The sequence below is a fragment of the Aspergillus brunneoviolaceus genome (assembly GCF_003184695.1).
Source record: "Aspergillus brunneoviolaceus CBS 621.78 unplaced genomic scaffold BO95scaffold_65, whole genome shotgun sequence".
Lineage (NCBI taxonomy): Eukaryota > Fungi > Ascomycota > Eurotiomycetes > Eurotiales > Aspergillaceae > Aspergillus > Aspergillus brunneoviolaceus.
The window spans coordinates 32428-44321 of record NW_020290795.1 but is presented as its reverse complement, the minus strand read 5'-3'; the positions used below and the strand labels follow the sequence as shown (position 1 = coordinate 44321).

General features: G+C 55.2%; 7 protein-coding genes across 7 annotated transcripts; 5 read left to right on the top strand and 2 right to left on the bottom strand.

The window, feature by feature from the left end:
* Nucleotides 1-657: 657 nt before the first annotated feature.
* On the bottom strand, nucleotides 658-1828 carry BO95DRAFT_517123 (zinc-dependent alcohol dehydrogenase family protein; the record flags this gene model as incomplete). Its single annotated transcript, XM_025591877.1, has 2 exons — nucleotides 658-832; nucleotides 894-1828. The coding sequence occupies 2 exons, from the start codon at nucleotides 1826-1828 to the stop codon at nucleotides 658-660; spliced, it is 1110 nt and encodes a 369-aa protein (XP_025438923.1).
* Nucleotides 1829-2556: 728 nt separating this feature from the next.
* On the top strand, nucleotides 2557-4721 carry BO95DRAFT_455808 (amino acid transporter; the record flags this gene model as incomplete). The annotated part of the gene is made up of 4 exons (XM_025588369.1): nucleotides 2557-2607; nucleotides 2674-3035; nucleotides 3131-4261; nucleotides 4694-4721. 4 exons carry the CDS (start codon nucleotides 2557-2559, stop codon nucleotides 4719-4721), a joined length of 1572 nt encoding a protein of 523 aa, XP_025438922.1.
* Nucleotides 4722-5104: 383 nt separating this feature from the next.
* On the top strand, nucleotides 5105-5725 carry BO95DRAFT_420605 (GFA family protein; the record flags this gene model as incomplete). The annotated part of the gene is made up of 3 exons (XM_025584536.1): nucleotides 5105-5283; nucleotides 5361-5560; nucleotides 5617-5725. The coding sequence occupies exons 1-3, from the start codon at nucleotides 5140-5142 to the stop codon at nucleotides 5723-5725; spliced, it is 453 nt and encodes a 150-aa protein (XP_025438921.1). The 5' UTR covers nucleotides 5105-5139.
* A 781-nt stretch (nucleotides 5726-6506) lies between these two features.
* Nucleotides 6507-7730, top strand: BO95DRAFT_504184 (mandelate racemase/muconate lactonizing enzyme family protein; the record flags this gene model as incomplete). The annotated part of the gene is made up of 1 exon (XM_025591122.1): nucleotides 6507-7730. One exon carries the CDS (start codon nucleotides 6507-6509, stop codon nucleotides 7623-7625), a length of 1119 nt encoding a protein of 372 aa, XP_025438920.1. The 3' UTR covers nucleotides 7626-7730.
* A 69-nt stretch (nucleotides 7731-7799) lies between these two features.
* BO95DRAFT_235073 (uncharacterized protein) lies at nucleotides 7800-8502 on the bottom strand. The gene is made up of 2 exons (XM_025581304.1): nucleotides 8328-8502; nucleotides 7800-8273 (listed from the first exon to the last, which is right to left on the bottom strand). The coding sequence occupies exons 1-2, from the start codon at nucleotides 8451-8453 to the stop codon at nucleotides 7923-7925; spliced, it is 477 nt and encodes a 158-aa protein (XP_025438919.1). The 5' UTR covers nucleotides 8454-8502; the 3' UTR covers nucleotides 7800-7922.
* Nucleotides 8503-10106: 1604 nt separating this feature from the next.
* BO95DRAFT_396211 (CVNH domain-containing protein) lies at nucleotides 10107-10803 on the top strand. The gene is made up of 3 exons (XM_025583743.1): nucleotides 10107-10293; nucleotides 10405-10586; nucleotides 10643-10803. The coding sequence occupies exons 1-3, from the start codon at nucleotides 10152-10154 to the stop codon at nucleotides 10646-10648; spliced, it is 330 nt and encodes a 109-aa protein (XP_025438918.1). The 5' UTR covers nucleotides 10107-10151; the 3' UTR covers nucleotides 10649-10803.
* A 490-nt stretch (nucleotides 10804-11293) lies between these two features.
* Nucleotides 11294-11696, top strand: BO95DRAFT_466867 (uncharacterized protein; the record flags this gene model as incomplete). Its single annotated transcript, XM_025589252.1, has 4 exons — nucleotides 11294-11308; nucleotides 11372-11433; nucleotides 11496-11567; nucleotides 11621-11696. The coding sequence occupies 4 exons, from the start codon at nucleotides 11294-11296 to the stop codon at nucleotides 11694-11696; spliced, it is 225 nt and encodes a 74-aa protein (XP_025438917.1).
* Between the last annotated feature and the right edge of the window lie 198 nt (nucleotides 11697-11894).

Here is an 11894-nt window from a genome sequence, read left to right as displayed (position 1 = left end):
AGAAGGCGGATCGGATCTTCCATGTAGGAATCTTCACAGCGCTCTATGCGGTTATGAGCCTTCCCAGTGAGCTTCATAGTCAACGATCTTGTTCTAGTGATCTGATAGCAAGTGTGGGACAATTGCGATAGGGGGTCACTTCGGATTTAAGCATCACTATCAACATCTTGGAAGATGTTGAAAGCGTGATGATGTATGCGCATTGTTGTAGCTTTGATCCTGCACTGCCCCGTGGCGGAAGGATCGAGCTAGAACAAGCTTATCATCTACAGGTGGAATCGCTCCTATAGTGCCTAAAACAAGATATTGTTGTCAGCAAGCAAGTAGCCAACCATAGTTATTGAAGAGTATTATCAAGCTGAAAGCTTGGGGAGAACATTGTACCGCAATACCTTATGATTAATAAACGTCTTAGTGTAATTAGGCCTACAATTCGTGCACAAAACCACCCTGGGCCCCACTCCTCCCTGCTTAAGCTCTAAATTACTAGCAGCTTGGATAGATTCTGAACACCTTGCCTTGTCGCAAGTCCGTTCTCAAGACTGATACAACAACTGAGCATCGATACTAGTCTTACTGGTGACTAGCAAGACCCGCATACAAGCGATGGCATTCCATTCATCTTCCCTGACTTCATCCCGGCCAATAGCCCTAACTCTACAGCTGAAGCACAATCTTCCCCACCTGCTTCCCCTGCCAGACATACTCGACCGCTTCCTCCGCCTTCTCAAACGGAAACACCGAGTCAATCAAATCATCTAATCGAGTCTGCGTCGCCGCCAGCGCCGCACAGAAGTCCTCCGTATCAAACTTCGAGCCCGCATTGATACCCCTGACACACGAATTAGCCAATCGCTCCCGACTCACGCACTCCACCCAAAGATCAAGCTTACCTCAAGACGACCCGCCGATCGATAATGACCGGCACCAACTCCGCCAGATCCTGCCCATTCTGCTTCCCCAGATACCCGACCTGGCTGACGACCCCGCCGCGCCGCGTGCACTTCATCGACCGCACGAGCGACGGCGTGCCCCCGTTCTCGACCACAATGTCCACGCCCACCCCGTCCGTCAACCGCAGCACCTCCTCCTCCCACGCCGGAGTCTTGGAGTAATTGACCGTCAACAACGGCGGCTCCGCATACTTCTTCTGCATGGCCGCCAGCTTCTCATCGCTCGACGAGGTCAAGATCACGCGCAGGCCCGCCGCGCGCGCAAGCTTCAGCGCAAACACACTCACGCCGCCGGTCCCTGCCGCCCATTTATCCGTTAGCGCAGCACTCTCCAAAAAGACAATAACCAAGAAAGGCAGACCCTGAATCAGCACCGTCTGCCCGATACTCATCCCCTTGAGCGCGGACCACGCCGTGACGCCCGCGCAGGGGATCGTCGCGGCGCTGCTCCAGTCGAGATACGTCGGAAGCTTGACGACCACCCTCTCGTCGAAGACGACGTGGTCCGCCATGACCCCGTCCTCGTCGGCCGCGAGCCAGCTCCGGCCCAGCTCCCGGCCGGACACGAACTGCGTGTCGATGATGGGGGCGACGCGGTCGCCGACGGCCAGGCTGGTGACCTTCTCGCCGGCCGCGAGGACTTCCCCTGCGGCGTCGTTACATAGGATCCCGTGCGGGAGGACGGGCCACGGGTTTCCGCCGTTGGCGATGTTGGCGTCCCGGTAGTTCAGGGCGATGGCGTGGATTTTGATCAGCACCGAGGTGGGGCCCAGGGGCGTGAGGGGTTCGTCGACTGCGTAGAGTTTGGGTGTGCCCGGGGTGTAGTCGTCTGTTCGGCGGAAGGCGCGGCGGGTTGTTGGGAGGGTGGGGGGCATCTTTGGCGGTTGGTATTAGGGGGTTTGTGAGGTGTTGTGAAGTGGTTGAGAGTGAAGTGTGAGAGGGGAGGGTGGGGGCGAGGATTTATGGTCAGGGGGGGTTGATGCCCCCGCATGGATGTGGGACGGAATTAAACAGGGTCAAGGAAGGTGTGGAGCTGTTTGCACGTCATTCCGATGGCAGAACGCATTTCCCCAGAATTCCTGATGCTTCTCTGCCAGAGTGGAGAACCGTGGGAATCTTGGTGGGGATTCGGGGAATGAATGGCATCAAATTAGGGCTAAGGCCGATCGGGTAATGAGATCCGCCCCAGGAGGGACAAGGTAGATTCATCTCACCAATCACTCGACTTATCTTTCTGCACAACACTTGCAATCGGCGGATAACATACTGGAAATAGTGATCTAATTCGATATCTCGAAGATAGCAAGGTTATCTCACTTGACAGCCAACCGTGCAGGACAATTCCTATTGCGGTATGTAAAATGAGAGCCATCTCGGGATGGTCTAGCCTCGCCGTTTGCGGCATGCATCCCCACTCCAGATGCTCCTTGCATATGCCTATCTCCGAATTTATCTGTGGCGTCCCAAAATCTATACAGACCGGTCTTGAAGCAGTTTATAATGCTGTAAACTTCCTCCGCTATGCGCAAGGGTTTCTCGTGCCCCTCCTATCTGAGTCCTCCGCACCCAGTCCCATCAAACCAAAACCACCCCACGCAGCACAATGTCAGAAGACAAGATAGACCGCAAACTAGAGGAAGCCGTCGAGGCCGACGTGCAGTCCTGCCCCGTGGAGCCCCTCGCGCCACAAGGCCTTCAGCGCCGACTGAACAACCGCCAGACCCAACTCCTCGCCATCGGTGGATCGATAGGCACCGCCCTGTTCATCAGCATCGGCAACGGGCTCGCCGCCGGGGGCCCCGGCAGCCTGCTGGTGGCCTACACCCTGTATGCGCTCGTAATCGCGTGTATCAACAACTGCGTAGCGGAGATGACGGTCCTGCAGCCCGTGTCCGGCGGCTTCATCCGGCTCGCCGGGAAATGGGTCGACGACGCCCTGGGGTTCATGGTGGGCTGGAACTTCTTCTTCTACGAGGCGCTGATGATCCCCTACGAGATCACCGCCATCAACCTGGTGCTGGGGTATTGGCGGGACGACATTCCCGTGGCGGCGGTCTGCGCCGCCTGCATTGCTCTTTACACGTACGCCCAGAAGCCTCCACAAACTGCTACTAACTCACTACGATCAGCATACCTACCCCCAACCCCTACAAGCCAGAAACTAACCCCTGCCACAGCGTGATCAACTTCCTCGCGGTGCGCGCCTACGGCGAGGCCGAATTCTGGCTCTCGAGCGGCAAGATCCTGCTGATCTTCACCCTCATCTTCTTCACCTTCATCACCATGGTGGGCGGCAACCCGCAGCACGACGCCTACGGCTTCCGGCACTGGCGCCACCCCAGCGCGTTCGCCGAATACCGCCATCCCGGAAAGACCGGGCAATTTGAGGGCTTCCTGGCCGCCCTCTGGTCGGCAGCCTTCACCATCGTGGGACCGGAGTACATCTCCATGTCGGCGGCGGAGGCGCAGCGGCCGCGCACCGTGGTCAAGGCCGCCTTCAAGACCATCTACTGGCGCTTCGGGCTGTTCTTCGTGCTCGGCGCGACCTGCGTCGGCATCGTCGTGCCCTGGACGGACCCGACCCTCCAAGCCATCCTGCACGGCCAGAGCCGCGCCAGCGGGGCCGCCGCCTCGCCGTACGTGATCGCGATGGCCAACCTCCAGATCACGGGGCTCCCGCACCTCGTGAATGCCCTCCTGATCACCTCCATCTTCTCCGCGGGCAACACCCTCACCTACTGCGCCACGCGCTCCCTATACGGCCTCGCCCTCGAGGGCCGCGCGCCCCGCCTGCTCACCAAGACCCGCAACGGCGTGCCCGTCTACGCCTTCGGCGTCGTCATCTGCTTTCCCTTCCTCTCCTTCCTCCAGCTGTCCAACAACTCCGCCAGGGTGCTCAACCTGCTCGTCTCGCTCATGACGGCGGGCGCCTTGATCGATTTCTTGGTCATGTGCATCACCTACCTGCAATTCTACCGCGCGTGCCAGGTGCAAGGCCTCGACCGCGCGACCTTGCCGTATGTCGGGTGGGGCCAGCCGTACTGCGCGTGGGTCGGGCTGGTGGCGATGGCGTTCGTGCTGCTCGGGTACGGCTATACGGCGTTCGCGCCGTGGGATGTGCAGGCCTTCTTTGAGAACTATACCATGCAGCTGGTGGCGCCAGTGCTGTTTTTCGGGTGGAAGTGGGCGAAGGGGACTACGCTGCTCCAACCGGAAGAGGTGGATTTGGTGTGGGAGGCGCCGGCGGTGGATGCGTATGAGGCGAGCTTCGAGGGGCCGATGGCTGGGTTCTGGGAGGAGGTGGTGGGGTTGGTGTGGCGGAGGGGGAGGGGGAGTAGGGTTGAGGGGTGAGAGTTGCTTTGTCTGATTGGGGGCTTGAGGTGGAACATTGTTAGATGTGCTTGTGGTCCTTGGGGTGGATACGTTTGTAATATCTTGGGTGGGAGATGGGCGTTAGAAAAGCGATAATGTTCCCATCTGCGCTGCTCGTTGGGCTAGCCCTATGTTTGGCCATCTGTCCGCTGATACACCCCACAACAAACAACTCGCACGCTCCCTTGCAGGAGGTATTTTCTACCAAAGTCATAGCTCTGGCTTCAGCTTCATGTCAGGAGACACCTGGTCACCACAGACATGGTGACGTATATACGGAGTAACATTCTAAGTGGCTTAGGAGACTCCTCGTTTCACGACTGACTAGGAGCCTAGCACCTCTACTGGGCGGAAATATGATCCAACAGGCATGAACATCAAGCTGCAGAGCAATGAATGCACTTGAGGGTAAGACTTGCCAATTACATCTTCAATTATTTCTCAATTGCCCCGCAAACCCGTCATCTTGATAACGAGGGTCTCAGGACAAAGCCTCAAGATGCTACCTCCCCCTCGGAGAAAAGCAAGCCTACCCCGCGTATCTCCAATGCAGTGAGAGCACCGAAAGCCCTACCGCAAATCGGCCTGCCTGCCTGTCTAACCAAATCAGGTATATTGGATGAGAGCTGGGCGCCAGATGCATGAGGCAGATCCCCGCGTAAGCTGAGCCTCTCATATCACTCACCCCTCCCACCCCCGCACGCATACTCTTATCTTAACATCAACAGGCTAAGTTAGATAACTTCACCCACATACTCAACCCTATTTCCCAACGCACATTCAGCTTCACCCACAGCCCGAATCACCACCCGCCATGTCCACATCCACCCCGTCCACATCCCACACAGGCACCTGCCTCTGCCGCGCCATCCACTTCACCGTCACCGGCCCCCCCACCGCAGTCTACTGCTGCTACTGCCGCGACTGCTCCCTCGGTGCCGGGGGACCCTGCCAGATCGTGAGTCCGCCTAACACCCATCAACCCCCCACCCCCTTTTTCCCAATCTCCAAGGTAATCCCATTCTAAAAACACAGACCGCACGCTACCCCCGCTCCCAATTCACCCTCGACGACACACAAGGACAGCTACGCACCTACGCGATCACCGAGACTGCGAGCGGGGCCCCCAAGCACAAGTATTTCTGCGGGATGTGCGGATGCACCGTCTACACAGTCCCGCACGCGACCGAGGGCGGGGGGATTGTTGTGGTGCGGCCGGCGTTGATTCCTAATGGGTGCGTTTCTTTCATTGAGGTTGGATTGAGTTTGTATGGTGTTGACAGAGATGCAGATTGGAGATCTTCCGGCCGCAGATTGAGTGTTTTACGCGGCATCGGCCTGGGTGGTTTGCGGGGTGTGAGGCGGTGGGGGAGAGGTTTGAGGGGAGTTCGAGGGGTTAGGGTTTTGGTCTGGTGGTTGGATTGCAGTTATCAACGTGTCTGGAACAGGGGTGAGAGGTGGGGGCAATTGGGGATATTTTGGAACGTCGTTTGAGAAACGCTTTCTGATCGCAAAGGATCTACAGATCGATTCGTATCGGGTGCTGTCTGCATTGTCTTGGTATTTGCGGATACGGAGGTGTTTTCCTGGGTTGTTGATGGCCACTCGCATTGAGATGATTGAGCTAGTAGACTGACAGGCACCTGCGGTGGCGAATTTTGCCTTTTTCGAGATACTCTGGACATTGTAGGGCGCTCTGCATGATAGGCACTTGGTCGAATTTACCCCGCAATACCTGGTCTAACGAGATGATGTTGGGCTGGCGTGGCCAATAATCTCGACAAATCCATCCATCAAACTGGATGGGGCAATGTGGAATGCAGTAGATAAGCTCAGGCTCTCATCTTTGATACTGCACTCGGCTTAGTGACCAGCAACCAGCATTTAGCCGAGTAGATCAAGAAGACGCTTCAAAGGTCGTAGGCATCCCAAACGGGCAAATAACTCGCAACCCCAGAAATGGGCGGATTGTCTGCCCTTTGGGTGCTGCAAGACCGCACGACTCATCTTCACAGCCAAGCCCTGAGACCACGACCCTTTATGAAGAACACGGTACATGCACAATATCTCACCTGACCACTGTCAGGGTATATGAGACAGTCTTTCCTGGCTATCGGCCGGACCATCGAAGCCACGCATCGGATTTCTCGTCTTTCAACTACACACCGCTGGGCCAGCAAAATGTCCACCCTCGAAATCACCCGCATCGACGTCTACCAAGTCGATCTCCCCTACGCCGGTGGCGTCTACCACCTCTCCGGCGGCCGCACCTACACCAGCTTCGACGCGACCATTGTCCGCCTCACCACTAACACCGGCCTCGAGGGCTGGGGCGAAAGCACCCCCTTCGGCGCGACGTACATCGCCTCGCACGCGCGCGGCGTGCGCGCGGGCATCACCGAGCTCGCCCCGCACCTCCTCGGCCTCGACCCACGACGGGTCGACCGCATCAACGAGGCGATGGACGCGGCGCTGGTGGGCCACGCACATGCCAAGACCGCCCTCGACGTCGCCTGCTGGGATATCTTCGGCAAATCGGTCGGCCTGCCAGTCTGCGAGTTGCTCGGGGGTCGCACCAACACGCCCATGCCGGTCATCAGCTCGATCCACGTGGGCGAGCCGGCCGAGATGCGGCAGCGCGTCGCCGACCACCGCGCCCGGGGGTACCGGGGCCACTCGGTGAAGGTCGCGGGCGATGATCCGGCCGCGGACGCAGCGCGGATTACCGCCTCCTTGCAAGATCGCCAACCCGGGGAGTTTTTCATCGTCGATGCGAACGGCGGGCTGACGGTGGAGATGGCGCTGCGGATGCTGCGGCTGGTCCCGCCGGGGCTGGACTTCGTGCTCGAGGCCCCCTGCGCGACGTGGCGGGAGTGCCTCTCGCTGCGGCGGCGGACCGACGTGCCCATCATCTTCGATGAGTTGGCCACGGACGATGCGTCGGTGATCCAGCTCGTGGCGAACGACGCCGCCGAGGGCATCGGCTTGAAGATCTCCAAGAACGGGGGGTTGACGCGCGGCCGCAGGCAGCGGGATATCTGCCTCGCGGCCGGGTATACGGTCAGCGTGCAGGAGACCACGGGGTCGGATATTGCGTTCGCGGCCATCGTGCATCTCGGTCAGACCGTGCCGGAGCGGTCCCTGCGGTGTGTCCTGGAGAGTCGCGATATGGTGGCGCTCAAGACGGCGGATGGGGAGTTTGAGGTGCGCAATGGCAGGATCTCGGCGCCCACAGCGCCCGGGTTGGGGATCACGCCGCGCTTGGAGGTGTTGGGGGAGCCGGTGGCGAGTTACTTTTAGGTTGCTGCTCGAAGAGATTTATAGCGTGATTCGGTATAATACATCGCGTATCTCGAAGTGTCATGGTGCCCGTGAAATTGCTGTCAGGAACAAGGTCGGTGGGATCTATCTCGTAGGGGCTGAAGCATTAATTTTCCCTGGATTTTGAGTTCGTGTTATGGGTGATTTCATCGAGCCGGATACGTTCTGCCCTTGCCATTCGGCATCCTCCCGGTGTGCTTCCTTGCATTTGGACCATGGGATATGGGAAGCTGTATCATGCGCAAAGCACATTGATCTGCCACGAGTCGTATCTTATCACTGATTTGCATGTTCAGCATTCTCGACCAGGGTTGAAGATTTATCTTCCACGTTGGGAGGCGAGGACCTCTGTTGCCGATGTTGAGATCTGTCGTTGTCGAGATGCAGTCTTATATCGGCAAGACTTGCTTTGCTGCGAATGAGGTCCAACAAAGGCGCAATATCCGCGTCTGAACTGTTCTTCAGAGCTTGGAACAGCTCGACCAGAGTATCCCGTTCCGCCCGCATTTCTTCAAATCTCCGCCGAGAGGTCGAGCTCTGTCGCCCGTCTTGGTCCGTGTGGAAGGTACAGGCGAGTCGATGCTTGGTACAACGTTCGCAGGCAGCGGCCTCGTCCCTAAATCGGCACTATCGTCATATTAACCATGGTTAGGGATCAATGAGAAAGCAAGGGATTGTTACTATTGTCTTTTGTCGCTGACACTCGCCGCACGATTCCCACCCCTTGCGGAGGCGGGCTGTCCTAACCTTGGGCCTAGTAGAAGATGAAGAGAACGGGAATGATGGGGCTGGGATGATGGGCTCCATAAAGAAGAGCTTGCATGTGTAACATTTGATCGCTCAGTGGTTCTGCTCATAACCAGACCAATTTGAACAATCTCTGCTAGGGTGGAAGGAGGTCGCCCGACGCGACTTTGAATTTTCTTTTCCAGTCACGGGTGCGTGCCGGCGCGTTAGAATCTCGGATTCTTTATCCGATCATGTTTGAATCGGCAAACAAACATCTTCCCCAGTCTCTTATTCATTCCAATTTTTCTGCTTTTTTGCGTTTTTTGTTTCATTGTTTACGTCTTTTTTTTTCCCTTTTTTTTCAGCACAATCACTTGTCAGGTCACCTCGGAAACCTCATCCATCTTATTTCACCAACTACCAGCAAGCAAGTCTTCCATCCTAAACTGCAGCTTATTGCTCCATACCTCAATGACTTTGGATCCATGATTTTCACTTACCTGAGTGAGCGACACGGGTTACGGCTCCCAAGAATTATGCTGAGTCAACAGACAATCTAGTCATCCACTTACCGTTCAATAAAACCAGCAGTACCGACAACGGCCATTTCTCTTGTACCTCCAGCTGCTGTGGGATGCGTTTCACAAAATTTATAACATCAGACAGCTCATAGGTAGCCAAACGCTGAATGTAGAGGCAAATCTTCTCCAAACTAGCGAGAGATCCCTAGGCAAAGAGTATTGTCAGGAATGAGGGTACAGAAGCCCGGTGTCTGCTCGACCCGGAAGTTGAGAACCTCGTCCGCGACCTTTGATCTCAGGGTGATTCGATTATCAGAGCATTCGCCCTGCCGGTCCCCACAGACTGTGCCGTGCAAGGTAATCCGCCAACCCCTGATCCTCGGACTTACCTTCTCGATACTGGGCTTCTGGGTAAAAGAATACTTTGCTTGCATACCTAGATGAGATGTTCTTTTGGTGGAGATATGGTCGAAGCCAGCAGGGCTATGTATGGAACTTAAGTGTTGAGTCACTATTTAGGAGCTCAATGCTGCTTGTTCTGTCTTCTCATACGATACTCAGAGGCTCCCCGGAGAAGGGTTTCCAGTGCAATATATCCTAAGTGAAAGGTCTAATCCAGATCCATAGGCTATCTTTTTGGCACTGAATTCTTCTCATTAAAGAACTATCAAGGCTGGGCTCGTGGTAGCTATGACTATTTTGATGCACCCGGATCTCGTCTTTCACCCGTCGATCAATGTAGGTAATACACAGTGTATGGTTCTTATTGTGATCGGCCAGCTGCCGTGGGGCTGTCTATTTCAACTGGCGAAGGTCTTCTATTTCCATAGAAGATGCATAATTCACCGAGTGTGCTAGTCAAAATAGAAAGAACATTATCGATGAAGATAAGCTATAGAAAGACTGTCCGCAAGGCAGTGAATATACTGTAGTAAACGCTTATGCCCTCACAAAAGCAATCGATTCCCACAGAACCCCACCACGCAACGCAACCTGACATTCCATATCATACGAAGGACAACAGTGCCCCATTCGCGCTGGTCACGACCCGCGAAGCAAGATGTCGTCATGCAGCCTGCATACTGCAGTCGAATGCACCTTGCAGCGCCCAAAGGGCAGCTATGCGCAACACCCACATCTCCGCCCGCATATATAGCCCTAACCCCGCGACCGTCCACCACGATTCCTCATTTCCCCCCTCGACCCAGCTTCAACATACCTTCACCTCCACCTTTGGAACTGTATATCAAACAACATGTCCTTCCACACCTCCTGCCAGAACATCCACCTCATCAAGGAGGACGGTCGCACCATCCTCCACGCCGAGGTCCGCCGCCGCAACAACGAGATGGTCGCACGGACGTTTCCCTTGGATCGGCACATCGGGAATGCGAACGGTCAGTCCAGCTGTACCCAGTATCCACCTTCCCCGAGTTGAAATCAAAACATAATTTGAGTTGAGATTCTCTGGAAGGATCAGTGAAGACTGACAGCTCGAACCACAACAGGAGGCTTCCAATGGGGCGGACATGACTTCAGCCACAGCGCACGCGACATCGAACTCGAACAGACCGAGCGGGGGCCCCGGCTGACGGCCTTTCTGAAAGGTGCCGGCGGGGAATACCGGGAGTTGCAGGGCTTGTACCTGGCCGATCGAATCAAGAATGAGGACGGAAACCTGATCTATTTGGTGGGGTTGGAATTGTTCTCTGAGTGTGGAGCGGGTTACTGACTTTGTTTATCTAGAATTGAGTGATACGACTCGTAAGGATTGGGGCTGATAGGTTCGGATCATCTCTTCAGGCAGCAGCATACTAGGTAGCGGGGGTACATAATGGTATTTTGATAGACTGCTGAATTATGTTGTGTCTGGTGATGTATTGATGAGGGTAGACACTACAGTGCTCTATGGGTATGATTCACATGCGTCTTGATGAGGGGTACGTAGTAAGGGTGATCGGAGGGTCACGGAAGAGCATACTAGCTACTGCTATGGAGAACACGCTGCTTGAATGAATTCCACGCGGGCTCTACTGCACACAGTAACAGGGAGTCTAGGTAGGATCTTTATGTTATAGCGTAGAATAAACCTTTGCTCTGTTGCCACGCGAATAGATTCTGACTGCAAGATATCTCACAGCGATACATTAGCAATATCACTTACTCAGCCCCCCAAGCCAATTGACGACATGTCCAAAAAGCCTTATCGTCGGGACTCCATTTGGAATCGACGGGAACCTCTCTTAGAGATTGACACGCAACCAGTTTTGGTCCGGATGACAATCCGACGGAAATTCATTCCGTGGAGGAGGAGAACAACGAGATTAGAAAAGGGCCGTGTAACCCACTCGCATTAGTTTCCTCCTTGCACAGGAGAAGGAAGGCATATCACAGACAATGGTTGATAAGAAGGTAGGTCAACCACACAGCCGCCGGCCCTCGGAGGCTCCAAGCTCACCCGCTGATCATACATAGAGAATCTACTACAGCTACAAGAGCATCGAGGCGTACGACAAGTACGATGACAATGTGAGGAAGTGAGTGCAAGTCAACCTCGAATCCAACCATTCTGATGCGGCTGATTCCAGACCCACAACAGAATCATCCAAGATGATACCGACCAGGACATCTGGATCTGCAACCGAGCGCTACCTCCGACTTGCTACCCCCCGTAAGCCTGTGAGCACTGAATTGATTGTTTCAGAGACTGACGGTATCTTTCAGGCCTCTGAGTGAGGAGTGCATCAACAAACTGAAGGAGCTGAGTGATGATGTGATTGTTAATGAAATTGAGGATTAGTGGTTGGGGTAGATGCAATAGTCAGAATCCCGTTGCGTTGGCTTGATGATTAGTGGCTGGCTGCTCTGCGGTTCTACCCTGCCATGTAATCAAAGATTGGTATATTCATCTCTTCTAAAGCCATGACTTTCATGAATCGGTATCAAGTCACAATGCCTATCCGATATACTATCACACAGAATTCGAGTCCTACACCGC